This window comes from Cotesia glomerata, linkage group LG5, assembly GCF_020080835.1.
Source record: "Cotesia glomerata isolate CgM1 linkage group LG5, MPM_Cglom_v2.3, whole genome shotgun sequence".
Lineage (NCBI taxonomy): Eukaryota > Metazoa > Arthropoda > Insecta > Hymenoptera > Braconidae > Cotesia > Cotesia glomerata.
The window spans coordinates 1,795,006-1,811,451 of NC_058162.1; the positions used below are offsets into that span (position 1 = coordinate 1,795,006).

The 16,446-nt window shown below is 23.3% G+C and overlaps 2 protein-coding genes and 1 non-coding gene across 3 annotated transcripts; 2 read left to right on the plus strand and 1 right to left on the minus strand.

The window, feature by feature from the left end:
- The first annotated feature begins 1,168 nt into the window (after positions 1-1,168).
- Positions 1,169-3,683, plus strand: LOC123264726 (alpha-ketoglutarate-dependent dioxygenase alkB homolog 4). Its single transcript, XM_044728159.1, has 3 exons — positions 1,169-1,426; positions 1,511-1,636; positions 2,934-3,683. Exons 1-3 carry the CDS (start codon positions 1,325-1,327, stop codon positions 3,606-3,608), a joined length of 903 nt encoding a protein of 300 aa, XP_044584094.1. The 5' UTR covers positions 1,169-1,324; the 3' UTR covers positions 3,609-3,683.
- Positions 3,684-4,643: 960 nt separating this feature from the next.
- LOC123265284 lies at positions 4,644-15,853 on the minus strand. The gene is made up of 10 exons (XM_044728970.1): positions 15,649-15,853; positions 15,433-15,565; positions 12,180-12,368; positions 11,931-12,104; positions 11,647-11,868; positions 9,025-9,129; positions 6,435-6,623; positions 5,284-5,454; positions 4,992-5,219; positions 4,644-4,924 (listed from the first exon to the last, which is right to left on the minus strand). Exons 2-10 carry the CDS (start codon positions 15,508-15,510, stop codon positions 4,733-4,735), a joined length of 1,548 nt encoding a protein of 515 aa, XP_044584905.1. The 5' UTR covers positions 15,511-15,565; positions 15,649-15,853; the 3' UTR covers positions 4,644-4,732.
- Positions 14,624-14,705, plus strand: Trnas-uga. The gene has a single exon. It is a non-coding gene; the product is annotated as a tRNA-Ser (tRNA).
- Positions 15,854-16,446: the final 593 nt, after the last annotated feature.

The following is a 16,446-nucleotide window of genomic DNA, read 5'->3' on the forward strand; positions in this document are numbered from 1 at the left end:
GGGGTTTTCCCAAAAGTTTTATTATAATTGTAAAAATAAATTTAATGTTGAGTTTCGCGCTATCAAAGGGGTATCATCAGTGCTCGCGTGGCGGCGCCAGTCGCGATTCAACTAAACCGTGATATGACATCACAAAAAACAATTCCAGCGCACCCTGGCGGATGTAGATGCAAGCTGTGAAATGTATTTTTTTAACTGTAGTTTCCCATCTATTGGAAGATTACCATGCATTCTCGAATTATTTAGTCTGTGGCATGTCACTTTTTACATGGAAAAAAAGTCAGGATCGAAATTTTTGAGTTTGCTATAGTTTGTGCTGATAAAATTTAATAATTTCAAGTAGATTAATTATTATAATTGAATATTTGAAAGTGTTATAAACTATGGAATTATAGCCTGGGGAGGTGCATATGATAACACATTAAAACCTATTGTAAATCTACAAAATAAAATGTTAAGCAAAATAACAAATTCTGATGATATGTTAGGACCATTGAAGATTAAACAATCTTTCGTTGTACAAGCCTTAACCTATTATTTTTGTGAATGTAAAACTTTGTACTCTGATAGAGTAATCAATACAAGATCTAGACAGTTAACATTACCAAAAATTAATAGAACAATAAGTACTAAAAGTGCAATTTATATTGCAATTAAATACTTCAATTTACTTCCTAGTAATCTGATAGAGCTAAATTATAATAAATGGTTAAGAAAGCATATTGTGAGGTGGATAAGGTCAATAATACTTTAATTCATGATAAATTGTATTTATGTAAAAATTTTGTAAAATTATTCTTAATATACTCTGTACACTACTTACTTAGTTAATTTAATATTATGTATTAATTTTTATAAATGTATTATATTTTTCTGGTGTCTATGCACAGGTGCTTCTTGCACCTCTATAGAATGTTCTACCAGAAGTAAATAAATAAAATAAATAAATAAATATAATTAATTAATATCAGTAAAATAAAGCATGAATTACTGTTATAATATAAAATTTAGGAACAAGAAGTACCGTAGAATTAAATAAAATTTTGCAACCTCAAAATACCGTTCTGCTTACAGTTAACACAGTCGGTAGTCTGGCGCTCCGTTTACAACGGATTCAAATTTCGAACGGAACTTGGCGCCAGATTCTACCGAATCTGTGGATTGAACTGGAATGATGATAACAAAAATTTTTCCCGCCAGAGGCGCTGTAACTCTTCTTAGTGGTTAAGTCAGGATTTATGACACGCGATACACATGTTTACAACTTCAAACTTAATATTTAATTTTTATACTTGTGAAATATTCTTTAAAAAAAATAATAATAATGGAAACTGTAAGAGCTTGTGGATGTAAAGGTATAAGAACATGTTTAATTTGCGAACACGAGTATAACATTATTAAACCCAACACATATAAAGAGCTGCAAGTAAGTTAATTTTAATAATTTACATTCCTGTTTTTATTATAATTGTCAATATAAAAATTAATTATCTAATTTTTTTTATAACAGAAATTACCAAGCTACGTTTATTGTCCTGAGTGTGATAAAGCTTGGCCCGGATGGGACATTAATTTATATAAACAACATCCGAACCATATTGGAAGTCCTATTGCTTATTCTGGAGTTTACATTCAGGTAAATTTTATTTTAATTAATTATGACATTAAAGTCAGCTGTCTCTTGAAAATTTTTTTATTTTTTTTTCAATAAATTAATTTGCTCCAAAAAATTATTTTAAAAAAATTGCATTTATAATTTTTACATGTCAATTTTTGTTCTCATTTTTTTTGTGTCATATTTTACTTGTTACAAAAATTATTAATTATCTAAAGCTAAATTGACTCTCATAAATTAAGTAAGCCGACATCTAAAAATTTTTAGAATCTTTTTATTAGAAAAAATTATTAAAAAAAAAAAATTTTATATGTTATAAATTAAAAAATCTCTATGTGCAATTTTTTAAAAATACTTTTCTTAACTTAATTTTTATTGATTCAAAAAATTAAAACTTAAATGTTTGCTAATTTTAGTATTATAAATTAATTAATGATACTGAAATTGAGAAACAAGTGACAATTTTTAGAATTAAAAAAAAAAATTAAATCATAATAAGTAAAATTTATTTAAAAATTCCATCTTTGGACGATTTAAAAAAATTCTAAGTGCAATTTTTTAAAAATAATTTTGTAGACCTAATTAATTTTTTAAGAAAAATTAAAAAATTTTTAAGTGCCAGCTGATTTCATGAAAATTAATTTAAATGAATATTAAAATAGCAGATATTTAATAAATTTTAGAATTTAAAAAAAAAAAATTAGTGGAAAAAAAATCAGAAATAAAAAATTGATGTGTAAAAATTTAAAAAAATAAAAAATGCAATTTTCTAAAAATAATTTCTAGATCTAATATATTTTTAAAGAAAAGTCAAAAAATTTTCAAGTGTCAGCTGATTGCATGAAAATTAATTTAGATGAAAATTAAAATAGCAGAAATTGAATAAATTTTAGAGTTTTTTTAAGAAATAAATTAGTGGAAAAAAAAATTAGAAATAAAACATTGACATGTAGAAATTTTAAAAAATTAAAAATGCAATTTTTTTAAAATAATTTTTTTGTTAAATAAAATTAAAAAATTGTGAAGTGACTGCTAACTTTAATGTCGTTTAATTTAGCAGATATTTGATGATTTTAAGAATTTTTTTAACAAATTACGGCAAAAAAAAAAATTAGAAAAAAAATTGACATGTAGAACTGTTGAAAAACTACAAATGCAATTTTTCAAAAATAATTTTTCGGAACAAATTTATTTGTTAAAAAAAAAAAAAACTAAAAAATAATCAAACGACATGCTAATTTAAGTGTTACATTAATTTGAATAATTAAAAGCTGTCCGTACTTAATTCATTAAAATGAAAAAATTTATATTGTTACAGCAAAATTTTGTAGACGAACGAGAAACAAAACTCCTGATAAAAGATCTTGACTCTTTACCCTGGGACATTTCGCAAAGTGGAAGAAGAAAACAAAACTACGGACCCAAATGTAATTTTAAAAAACGAAAACTATGCCTGGGTAATTTTAATGGGTTTCCAATCAACACAGAATTCGTCCAAAAAAAATTATCCCAAGTGCCATTATTACAAGGCTTCAGAACTATAGAACAGTGCAGTTTAGAATACACTCCAGAGCGTGGAGCTTCTATTGACCCTCACATTGACGACTGTTGGATTTGGGGAGAGAGAATTGTTACAGTAAATGTAATTGGAGACTCTGTATTAACTATGACTCGTTATCAAGGGTCTAATACACGTTATAACCTCGACTGTGTTTCTACTTATCCTCCAGTAGTCCCTCAGAGCGATTACAGTGGAGATGATTTAGAAAAAGCGCCAGAAGATGTTGTAATTAGACTTCCAATGCCTGCTGGGTCGCTGATGGTTTTGTATGGCGATGCAAGATATAATTGGGATCATGCAGTTTTGCGGGAAGATGTTACTAGTCGTAGAGTATGTATCGCTTACCGAGAATTTACGCCTCCCTATCTTCCACTCGGTCAATATAGTAATAAGTCAGAAGAGATTTTAAAAAAAGCTCAAAATTTTTGGTGACACTGCGACTTTTATTTTAGGATAATTTTAGTATTTATTAAATTTTATTGTCGAAATTTATTTTTTTTTTAATAGAAAAAATATTTAAATTTCTCGATTCTTATAATTAACAAGATAATTTTTTAAAATAATTGACATGAATATCGACGTTCTAATTAGCAAATTATCTAACTCCATTTCAGAGAATCTTCCATTTGTACGAAAAAACAATTAGTTCAAAATTTATTATCATTTTAAAAAATAATTTAATATCTAATAGAGGTATAATGTTTTAGTTTGGATCATTCAAATAATTTATAATTAGACTATTGCTACATCAAAATATTAAAAAATTACCCTCTAAAAAATAAGGAGAGACCAATTGCTAATTAGACCGTGGATATTTAAATTTGTACATTATAAAATCAATTGAAAATTTTTTTTCTGTAAACAAGTATATTTTAATTACATAGAATAGATTTAAAAATTTTATTTATTATTTTATCAATTAAATTGCACTTATGTTTTCAATTGTAGGCAATTAAAAAATAATTTAATTCTTAAAAGCGATAAAATAGTCGTAATTAAATTAACTAATTAATTAGTAATTATTGTTTTATGTTTAGATTATTATAAATTTAAAAAAGATTTTTTCAAAAATAATCATGATGATAAAAATTTACATTTTTTTAATTAAAATTTAAAATTAAAACTTCAGTATTAAATTATGGTATCAGGCGTTTTGATCCTCCGACAAAATATCCTGAGACTAAATATCACACAAAATCGATGATAAAAGGGCACAACACAGTAACAAGCTTGTAATTATTTTATTAAAAAATTTAATTATTTAAGATATTTTGACGGAGGATCAAGAATCATGGAACCTTAAATTATATATTTATAATATCGCACTAAGTGTTAAAAATCGTAATTTAAATTAATGTTTTATTTTTAAGCGACGTTCAAAGTAAATTGACAATTATACTTAATTATTTCTGAAATATTAGATTTAATAATTTTATAAATTGTATATATTATTAATTTGCAATATAAATATTTGCAATAATTTTTAATATTTACATTATTTTAATTATATCACTTTTAAAATAATTTTTAAAAATATATTAGTATTAAATTGCAATTTAGCTCTCGGCATATTTAACTGGTTCCGCCTGCAAGTCAATAACTGGAGAAGCAACAAAAGAATCAACTTTTCCCAAAGGCTGATAACCGTTTATCAATTTTTCCCTCAGTTCCCAACGACGTTTCTCTCTTTCTGTTTTTTGTCTCCTAATTGCGCGTCCTAGAGTGCAAGCAAACATCACTCCCGTAAACTGCAAACATAAAATTTAATTATTGGTAAAAAAAATATTTGTATAGAAAATTAATTTTTGAACTTACTTGAATAAGAACTATTGCAAAAGCTCCAGTGCCGAGACTAATTGCGCTCTGATTGATAATCATTGAAAGACGTTGGATGCAACCATCTTCATACAGAACATTATTGAATCCCGGATTGTAGATGCTTGATATCCACGAGAAGCATGAGTCCGGATAATCACTGGCTTCACTGTCCATTAAATTTATTTCTTCCCAATCAGATTTATCGTAACTTCCGCAACATTGCAACTAGAACATTTTTATTTTAATAAAATTTATTTATAGTCATTGAAAAAAATTAAAATTTACTAACTCGTGATTGCAGAAAATCAATAGCAGCTGCTGCGTCATCGGATGTTTTATACAATTGCATTTGTAAATTAATGTTCTCTGCTAATAAACTTTTTATGCTACCTCGAAGAGCATATGCTGCAATTGCTGCCGAAATTTCAAGAACTAGGACGACAGATAATGAAACTGCAAACTAATAATTTAAATTTTTAGTTATTTAACTTTTAGATTTATTTTTAAAAAATGAAAATTAAGTTAGCTGACTTCTAAAAATTTGTAGAAGTTTTTTTTCATTGAAAAAATTGTGAAAAAAGAAATTTTTAGTTATTTAATTGTAATTTTTGATATAAATTTTAGTTTTTAGATTTATTTTTAAAAAATTTAATATTAAATAATTAAAATTAAGTTAGCTGACATCTAAAAATTTTTATAATCTTTTTTTTTCATTGAAAAAATTATTTTAAAAAAATTTTTATTTTTAGAAAAACTTTAAAAGCTATAAATGCAATTAAAAAAAATTTTTTTTTAATTCTAATTTAATAATAAAAAAAATAAATTAAAAACGTTAGCTAATTTTATTATTATTAAATAAAAGTAAAATTAGCAGACAAAAATGATTTGATATTTCTTAAAAAATAAACTGTCCAGAAAATAATTAAAAAAAAATTACATTTATAGTTTTTTAAAGCTTTTATAGATGAAATTTTTTAGATAAATTTTTTTAACTATAAAATTTTTATTTTTAAGCCAAGTATTCAAATAAATTATTTTTACCTAAAATATTTATTAAAAAAAAAATCTTTTAAGCACTAAAGATACAATAATATAACTAAAAGCAGACTATCCATATAGAAATATTAATTTACACTGACGTTAATAGATTTAAATTGAAATTATTGTGACTTAATAAACTTATATTAGGCTTTAATCTACTTAATAAAAAATAACCAAGTAATTTAAATTTATAGAGAGATATATTGTCTACTTTAAAGTAAAAAATAAAATTAGATAAATTTTTTTTTCAAATATTACAAATAAAATCCTGCTGAATTTTACTGAGACTAAAAAATTTCATATTAAAAATTTTTTAGCAAAAAAATAATTGGCCAAAGCATTTTTTTAATAAATTATTAAAGGAACAAGTGTCTAAAAAGTCAAATAAAAATTTCTTACGGTTAGAACCATACATGTACTCTCTCTAATTGCTCCATAGCAACCGAAGAAAGCAATAACAAAAATTAAACCTCCTACAAAGATGAGAATCATTGCTGGAGAAGAATATCTTGGATCTAAAAAATGCCTGAAATCATCATAGACTGTGTATATCGTCATACCCACGGAAATTATCATCACACCTGTAAGCTGTAAAATTTAACATACATGTAAAAAATTTAATTTGACTGCAAAAAATTTTTTAAAAATTTAATTTTACAATTTTACTGCAAAAAATTCTTTTAAAATTTAACTTTACTGCAAAAAAATTTTTTTTTTATTTAATTTTACAATTTTACTGCAAAAAAATTCTTTTAAAATTTAATTTTACAAATTTTACTGCGAAAAATTCTTAAAAAAATTTCTTGAGGAAAAATTTATTAGTTAAATAATTTTTCTACTCAAAGGAAGATAATAAGATTCTTCAAAATGATTTTCCTTATAGAATAATTTTAAAGCGTAAAATTAGCAGATGAATCATTAATCATTATCATAAATGATAATTTTTATATGACTGTAAATTAATATTCTTCTCTATTTTATAATTATAGATTATAAAAAAATCCTAAACACAGTCGCAGTATTATAACTTTTATTGTTTATCTCTCTATACGGGAAGTGAACGTTAAGTTTTGAAGATAAGATAAAAACACAAATGTTTTTCTTCAATATGTGTTTGTAATTTTTTATTCCAAAGTCATTGTGTTGAATTTTATATTTATCGATCCATTTGTCATGTACTGACGAGCTGCAATAAACTTCCATTGTAAATTTACGCCGTTGCACATATGAAACTGGTCATATTGACCGTGTGACCGGTTGCGTGTGCTATATATTATTGACAATCCTGACGACTATTTCATCATGAACCTGCCCATCAATTATGCTATTTAATGTGAAGAAATAAAAAATTTAATTTTAATTTCTATGTCTTCTGCTGTCTACTGAACAATCTAAAATTTACTTCAATCAATATCAAAGCTCTCTCTCAATTTATTCATACTTATTGATTTACACGTTTGTATTTATACATTTGATAATATTTCTGTAGTCGACATATGTAAAATTTTGTATGTGAAATAATAACTACATATTTTTATTGATGTGGTGAATAATCATTTTCTCGGAAATACAAGTACAAGGGGAGACATTTGTAACCACCCCATTATTTGTGAAATACGAAATATAAAGTACGCGGGGTGAGCTAGTATCTAGTCAGATGTACAACAGTTATTTTTGTTAATGTATGACATATTAAGATATTTAAAAAGAATTTTTTGGATTTTTTATGCTCTAAATTTTGATTTTATAATTGATACAATTTTTTTATCAGCTCAAAAAAAAATTTTTTTTTTATTTTAAAAATTTAGCTGGAAGAAAATTTTATAAAATAATTTTAAAATTATTGAAAATATAAAAATATCAATAATTCACACAAAATTTTGATTTTAGAATTTTTAAAAGCTCAAAAAAAAATTTTATTAATATATGACATGTTGGAATATTTAAAATAAAATTTTTTGATTTTTTATGTTTGAAATTTTGATTTTACAATTTTTTTATCAGCTCAAAAAAATTGTTTTTTAGTATTAAAAATTTAGCTAGAAAAGAATTTTAGAATTATTGAAGATATAAAAATATCTTCAATAATTCACACAAAATTTTGATTTTACAATTTTTATCAGCTCAAAAAAAAATTTTATCAATGTATAACATATTGTAATATTTAAAAGAAATTTTTAGGATTTTTTATGTTCAAAATTTTGATTTAAAAATTTTTTTATCAGCTCAAAAAAAATTGTATTTTAGTATTAAAAATTTAACTGGAAGAAAATTATATAAAATAATTTTATATCTTCAACAATTTACTCAAAATTTTACTTTTAAAATGTTTTTATCAGCTCAAAAAATTTTTGAAATTTAAATTTTAATTAAAAAACAAATTTTTTAAAATATTTTTGTATATCTTCAATAATTCATTAAAAATTTGGATTAAAAATTAAATAAGTGAGATTTCTTCCTCATAATTTATTATTTTTATATTAAAAATTTTTTTGTATGATTATTTATATAATATAAAACGAAAAACAAATTTTGTCTAGTAAATCTGCTAAAAACTCCACATATGACTCATTATTTTTCATCTTTATTTTTAGCAAGCGTTATCGTTTATCTTAATTAATGTTTATGCCAATTAGAGCATTAAATTGTAACAAACTATAAAAAGAATCATAGTAAATGATTAAAATGAATCAAATGCGCAAATACTTGTCAAAATTTCTGATACTCATTTTCAAAAGCGAAATTAAAGAGAAGAATATATAATTTTGCATTACTTAAATTTAATCTAGATAATTTGTAAATTTTTTTTTCTTCCTAAACTTATTATAAAATTTAATAAGTGAGATTTAAATTCAATAAATGTTCACAGATGTTGGCAAATACGGACATCCCAAAAATAATTTAAAAATGTGGACTGTATAAATGTTTGATGATTTTAAAAAGAAGAAATTTAAATAAAGTACTACAAATAAGATACTTTAGTACAGACCACAAAGAGAGAGTTAACAGCACAAAGTAGGTATTTGATACATCGTAAACCAATATCCAAGTGAGTTGCTGCCATTTTTATTATTTTTATTTGTCTGGTTGATTTTTATGTCTATTAAATATAAAATTCGCTGGTCAAACAAGTTTCTTCAAAAACTTGTACACCTTTGTGCAACTCAATGTTTTTTTTTTTTTTTTTTTTTTGCACTATTAGAATTCACTTTACAGCTTTTATACAAACTGACAATTACAAATGTTGAATTGTAATACTTTTAAATATGAACAAACAACGATCAGGTGCGCCGTCTGCTATCTGCTGATAATGAGACTTTACTTGAAAGCGTTCTAGCGAACGCCCAGAAAGATATGACGTATTTTTCAACCAAGGTAGCCGATTAAATGTATATATTTGTTTAAATACTCACTTTGTAACTGTACATAATTTTTCTTTAAATATTTATATTTATAAGTTTCAATTTAAGGATTTAAAATAATTTTTTTGAAATTTTTTATAATTTAATTTTAATAAAAATTATTTTTTTTTTCTTATCAGTTTATTTAATTAAGATAATAAAATCAATTTCTTATCTATTGACTATTTTATTATTATTATTATTAAAAAAAAAACAATCATCTAGTTTTTACTTGTCAATCGCATTTAATATTTTATTTTATTTTTAATAAAATATAAAATTTTAATTTTATTTTTATTTATAATTTAATTTTATTTTTAAATGAATAAATAAATAAATTTATTTTATATCACTAAAATAAATAAATATATAATAAAATTTAATAAGATGTAATAATTGAATAAAGTATCTTTAATTTTGTGAAATAATAAATTATAATTTTTCTGAATAAATTTTTTTTATTATTTGCTGTAAATAAAATTTAATAAAATAATTTACAATCGTCATAAAATTTTCTTCACTAAAAATAATAAATTAAAAAAAGAAAAATTTATTTAAATATATTATAAAATTGAAATGTTTATTGAAGGTGCACATATAAGATATGAGTTGCCAGCAACATTAATTAGAGTTATAAATTTAATAAGTAACAAAAAAAAATTGCAATTATAATTTGAATTGTGTAATATTTACAAAGCTATGAAAGAACCAAGGTATGTAATTTATTTTTATAAACAACGCATTTCAGTCTCTTCCTGATTTACATCTCCCCTATTGCTTACTCAAGTGGTCATAAAAGAATATTCAGTGATGAAAAATAATATTTTATTCCAAAAGAGCGTAAATTACAAGCCTCAACCCCGTTTTTTAACAAAATAAATTAAGTAACTTTGAATATATTGGGTTTTCTTTATTTTATTATAAATGAAAACATTAATAATAAAAACAGATAAATAGTAATAACATAAATAATATCTTCTCAGTTGATAAATAGAAATTAGAAGAATAAAGTTGAGAATTTGTTACTTTGAGCTGACATTTTTTTTATTTTACAATTTATGATTTATTTATATTCTTCTAAACTGATTCGTAATTTAATTTGACCGCTCTCGCCAAATGAATCGAAAACCATATGCCGATCGCCTGAAACAAATAAAAATAATTATAAACTAGCAACCTTGCAGTCACTATGTGAACTATAAATAAAGAAAATTTTGCTTTATTAAATAATGACTTTTGTTAAATTGCACTGTACTTTCTTAAATATTGACGCTTATGAAAATATAAGCTCATCTCGATGTTACACTCATCAAGAGCTTTCATTTGAGTACCCACATGCATTTTCATATATTTTTCATATATACATATATATTATATGTATAAATATATGAAAAATTGATATGGGTACTCAAATGAAAGGTATTGCTGAGTGTAATGTCAGGATGAGCTTATATCTTTAAAAATATCAATAGCTCACAAGATATATTTGTTAAATTGCACTGTACCTTATTAACTATTGACATTTTTAAAGATATAAGCTCATCCCGATGTTACACTCATCAAGAGCTTTCATTTGAGTACCCACATGTATTTTGATATATTTTTCATGTATACATATATATTATATGTATAAATATATGAAAAATTGATATGGGTACTCAAATGAAAGGTATTGCTGAGTGTAATGTCAGGATGAGCTTATATCTTTAAAAATATCAATAGCTCACAAGATATATTTGTTAAATTGCACTGTACCTTATTAACTATTGACATTTTTAAAGATATAAGCTCATACCGATGTTACACTCATCAAGAGCTTTCATTTGAGTACCCACATGTATTTTGATATATTTTTCATATATACATATATATAATATATATAAATATATGAAAAATTGATGTGGGTACTCAAATGAAAGGTCTTGATGAGTGTAACATCGGGATGAGCTTATATCTTTAAAAATATCAATAGTTCACGAGATACAAGGTCATTTCTTAATTATGTATTTAGAGATTTCATCATATAAATACACTGGTTCCAAAATTTTGCTTATTCTCTTAATAATATAGATAATAAAGAAAAAAAAAAAAAATTAACTTAAATCAAAAGAAAAATTCTTGAATCAAGATGAATTTTTTAAGAATTAGTTATTTGACTAAAATTTATTTTTCTTTCTTTGTAGATAAATTTAATCAAAAGATAATCTTACCTGAACAAACGCGATACCCAAGCCAGCTCCGCCGAGTTGAATCGCATGGTCTTTGACATAAGAACCAAATTTATTCACACATCCAGTGCGGTAAACATCTTTCGTCTGATTATTGCAATTAAATTGGTCCATTTGTCCAGCAGGAATTGGACAGCAACTTATTGGCAAGGTTCCATTGTGTTCTAGCCAGTCATCCGGTCCTTTAGCGCCGCAGCACTTAAACTGTTTAAATTAATTATAAAATTTTTGGAGATAAATTAGTTGCATTTATTTTTAATACATACGCTACTCTGCATGTTATCCCAAATCTGTTTGATTTCAGTCTCATTGTTCTTATATTTTTCCATATTATCTTTCATTTTGACTTCAATCATCTGAGCTGCGTTATTCCGGAGAACATAGCCGGAAATTCCACCAGATAGCTCCAGAATGAAGACAAGTACCATCAGCGCTGAAAACTACAAAATTTTTACCTCAATTAATTTGTTAATATTAAGCATAATTATTAATATTCAATATTGATTAATAATTACCGTAACAATCATACAATAATTCTCTCTTACAGCTCCACAGCACCCGAAAAATGCAATGAAGAAAATAATACTTCCGATGACGATTAAAAGCGATGGTACAGAGAAAAATTTATCATCCAAGAAGTGATTGTAATTACTGTAAACAGTACGGATTGTCGCTCCTACTGATAAAAGAATTATTCCACTTATCTAGAAAAACAAAAAAGATAATAATTTATTATTGGATATACTTTTCATTGTATTGACAAAAAAAATCAAAATATATTTTTGTAATTATTGAAGCTTAATCACTTATTGCTACGTTTATTTCTTCGATGAGTCAAGATATTAATTAAATGGTATCTTTTTATTTATCAAGTTTTAATGAATTTTTTTTAATTATTTCAAAGAAAAATTTTATTAATTTTATTAATTCTTAGTAAAAAACGAATTTAAAAATTAAAAATTTTCAATTTTTTTGTATAGAATTTATAAAAAATATCAAATAGAAAAATTATACACTGATAGAAGGATTTGTTTATAGTTAAAAATATTTGTTAATATTTAACAAATCATTTATTAGAGACCACTTTTTAGTCCTTAACAAATATTTCTTAGTATTTAAAAAGATTTATTAATATTTAATAAATGAATATCTGATTTATTAAATACAAACAAATCATTTTAAATACTAAGAAATATTTGTTTGATACTAAAAAATGGTCTCTAATAAATGATTTGTTAACTATTAACAAATATTTTTTTAATACAAATAAATCCTTCTATCAGTGTATTAATATAATTTTTATTTATTTATTGAATTTATAGGATACAAATTCTTATTTCAATTAACGTAGAGTATAATTGAACCCTGAGGCGAAATAGACTCCTGAACACAACAAGGTCAAACAAGAACTATGTAATCAACGGCCCAAAGAACAGAATAGCCTGCCTGGTGAACAACTTGCATCATGACAAGTTTTTACGGTGGTACCTATGGATCCTTCATAAACATGGCCAAGAAGCTCTATTTTGAGTCTAATTAATCAGATTAACTAAATTAATTAATGTACTAATCATCTCTTTTTTTTTCTTAAAACCCTGATAAATTTCGCTGTTTATACTACAATAAATTTGTAAGTCTTTAATAATGTGATACTATTTCTACTGATTCTCTCGAATCCACAAATTTAATATTTTCTTTATTGTTATAATATCACTGATGTATATTGCCGATTGGCGTTTTCTAAATAAATAAATAAATAATGGATTTAAAAAAAAAAAAAAATAATTAAAATAGACAATTACAGTATAAGTACAGAAGAAGAATAATAATTCATTAGTTGTTTAAATCGAGTAAAAAGCGCAAGCTTTTTTGAAGCAATTTTTCATAATTTTATTAATATAAGACCTTTTTTAATTAAAAAAAAAATAAATAAATAAATAATTTCAATAAACTTGACATTGTTGTACTTTTAAAAAAAAATTTCCTGAATTTTGAGACATTTTAAAGTCAAAAAAATTAAAAATTTTTTTTAAATTTTCTGTTTCTTCTATTTTTTTAAAAAATAAAAATTTATTTTAATTCAACTCAATTTCAATTATTTTCCCTAATTTTTGTCAAATTATTATCCTAAAGGCATTCTGAATGAAGATAGATCACACAGATCTAGTTTTCAACTCCCATTTGTCGGATATCTAGGTGAATCGCTTCTATAATCAATCATCGAACTCAAAAGAGTATATTTTTTATTTTGATAGCTGATAACTCGGCAATATTCACCGTACAAAGCTCATTACCCGATCAAATTAAGGATAAAAGATCAATCTCAAGGTTTCTGTGAAACAAAGAAATAATTTATCGGCTATGAACTTCTGAAGGTTGAAAAAATTTCTAAATTGTTTAACAATTATTTTTACATATTTTTTATATTATAAACCCGAATAAATTAATTTAAAAAAATATTTCTTAAGTTTTAATTGCTTAAAAATGAATTTGAGTAATTAATAAAAAAATTTGTATTTTTTTAACAATTATTTGTTTATAAAAAAAATAAATTTCTTTAGTGTCTTATATTATAAATTTTTTAGCGATAAAACGTTTAAATGTTTTATATTATACATTTTTTTAATAATAAAACGCTTAAAAAATTTATATTTCAAAAAAACCAACAATAATTTTAAATGTTCTGGCTGTATAAATTTAATAAATTTCTTTCTTTGATTAAAGTAAATTTAAATAATTAATAAAAAAAATTTGTATTTTTTAACAATTATTTGTTTAAAAAAAAAAATTAATTTTTTTATTGTCTTATATTATAAATTTTTTAACAATAAAACATTTAAATGTTTTATATTATAAATTTTTTTACAAATAAAACGCTTAAAAAATTTATATTTAAAAAAAATAATAATAATTTTAAATGTTCTAGCTATGTAGATTTAATAAATTTCTTGTAGATCGAGCTGCGGTGTCCGAGCGGTTAAGGAGATGGACTTGAAATCCATTGGGTTCTACCCGCACAGGTTCGAATCCTGTCCGCAGCGAAGTTTTTTTTTATTTTTTTTTTTTTCAATAAAATTAATTAAACAAATTTATATTCAATAAATATTATCTAATATTAATTAATAAAACAATAAATTTATAAAAAAAAATTAACCTAGTTATTTAAAAATATAAAAAGTTTAAAAATCAATATCAAGAATAAAAATAGATTTTTTTTTAGTAATTATTCAAATAATTTTTTTTTAAACCTACAATAATATTAAAAAAAAAAAAATATATATAATTTTAATTGTTTTTCTTTTGATACAAATTAAACGTAATATTTTTATTAATAAACAGACTGATAAGATTGTCAGGTGAAATTATATTATTTGTTTTTTATAAATATATAACTGCATAAAATAAATAAAATAAATTTCTTCATCCTTTCTAATTTCTAAATTCCAATTTAAAATCAAACGCCTATAATTTGTATAGCTTCACAATAAAATAAAAAAAAATTACTTATTATCTAGTTCTATACTCAGGTGTTTCAATATTGCGCCATATTTGTTCGCTGTAGTTAATAAAAATCAATAAATCAATATTAAATTTATAATAAAAAACATTAAATGATATTAATCATTTTAAATAATAAATTTTTCAATAAAAAATTTCATTTTCTTCTTTAAAAAATTCTTTTTAACACTAAAATTTTCTTAAAATATGGCACTAATTATAAGAGAATTAATTGAAGTAATTTTAATAAAAATTTAAATAAAAACTTACAACAAAAAGAAAATTGAATATAAACAACAGGTATTTGATGCATTGTGACCCAAGAGGAAGTTTAAGATCTGTTACCATCTTGACGATTAGTTTATTAAACCAATATTAATGTTGTTAACTGAATTCACCACAACTGAAATAATAAAACAGTAAGTAATTGTTTGAATAAAACTTGTTTTTAAAAAATATAAATAAATTAGAATTAAAAATTTATACTTTGTTGACAGCACTAAGGCATTTAATTCTGATAAGCTACTTTTACCGGACAACTGTCCCGTCTAACTTCTTGCTAACGTGTAACGTTGGCTTGTGGATTACTTCAACGATTGCTCGTTGCGTCGTTAATCTTATCAGGAATGTTCGAGTTTCCTAAAACCTGAAGCGTGTGCATTAGGGAGAGAGAAAAAATACAAGAAGTGAGGTCACATGCCATGTGCTACGTTATGATGAATTGTAATACTGTTTTGTTGTTGTGCGCATGCTTTTACTTCATTTAAACGTCAATTTTATTTAATTTTTAAATATTTAATATTGAAAAAATTGTAATTATTACTTTGAGGACTATTTCTTCTTTTTTATAAATTATTTTGTTTAATTTTCAGTCCTCATGGCGCAACTTTGAAAAAATTTAGTCGTTTTCTGACTCAATTTGTCGAGCTGAGTCAGAAAATGTATATAGTTCAAAAGTTTATATATATATATATATATATATATATATATATATATATATATATATATATATATATATATATATATATATATATATAGGTCAAAATCGATTATTTTTTAACTTCTAATATTGAAAAGTTGGTTCTCAGGCACCTCTAGAAGATGCTCACCAGAATTTGAGGCTCTTAATATTGATAGGAAGCTTATCCTCATCACAGTTTTATATGTTTTGTTAGTCTCTTATAAAAAAGATCATATCTCACTATTGATCAATTTTTTAGTCAAATCATTATACATATTTTTGTATAAAATTGAATGATCTACAAAAAAGATCTAATATGTGTA

Coding starts and splice junctions, on each gene's coding strand:
- LOC123264726 (XM_044728159.1), top strand. CDS start 1,325: ATGGAAACTGTAAGAGCTTGTGGATGTAAAGGTATAAGAACATGTTTA. Junction 1,427..1,510: donor ACACATATAAAGAGCTGCAA/GTAAGTTAATTT, acceptor TTTTTATAACAG/AAATTACCAAGCTACGTTTA. Junction 1,637..2,933: donor ATTCTGGAGTTTACATTCAG/GTAAATTTTATT, acceptor ATATTGTTACAG/CAAAATTTTGTAGACGAACG.
- LOC123265284 (XM_044728970.1), bottom strand. CDS start 15,510: ATGGTAACAGATCTTAAACTTCCTCTTGGGTCACAATGCATCAAATAC. Junction 9,130..11,646: donor TGGGTATCGCGTTTGTTCAG/GTAAGATTATCT, acceptor TAATAGACATAA/AAATCAACCAGACAAATAAA. Junction 5,455..6,434: donor GTACATGTATGGTTCTAACC/GTAAGAAATTTT, acceptor TTAAATTATTAG/TTTGCAGTTTCATTATCTGT.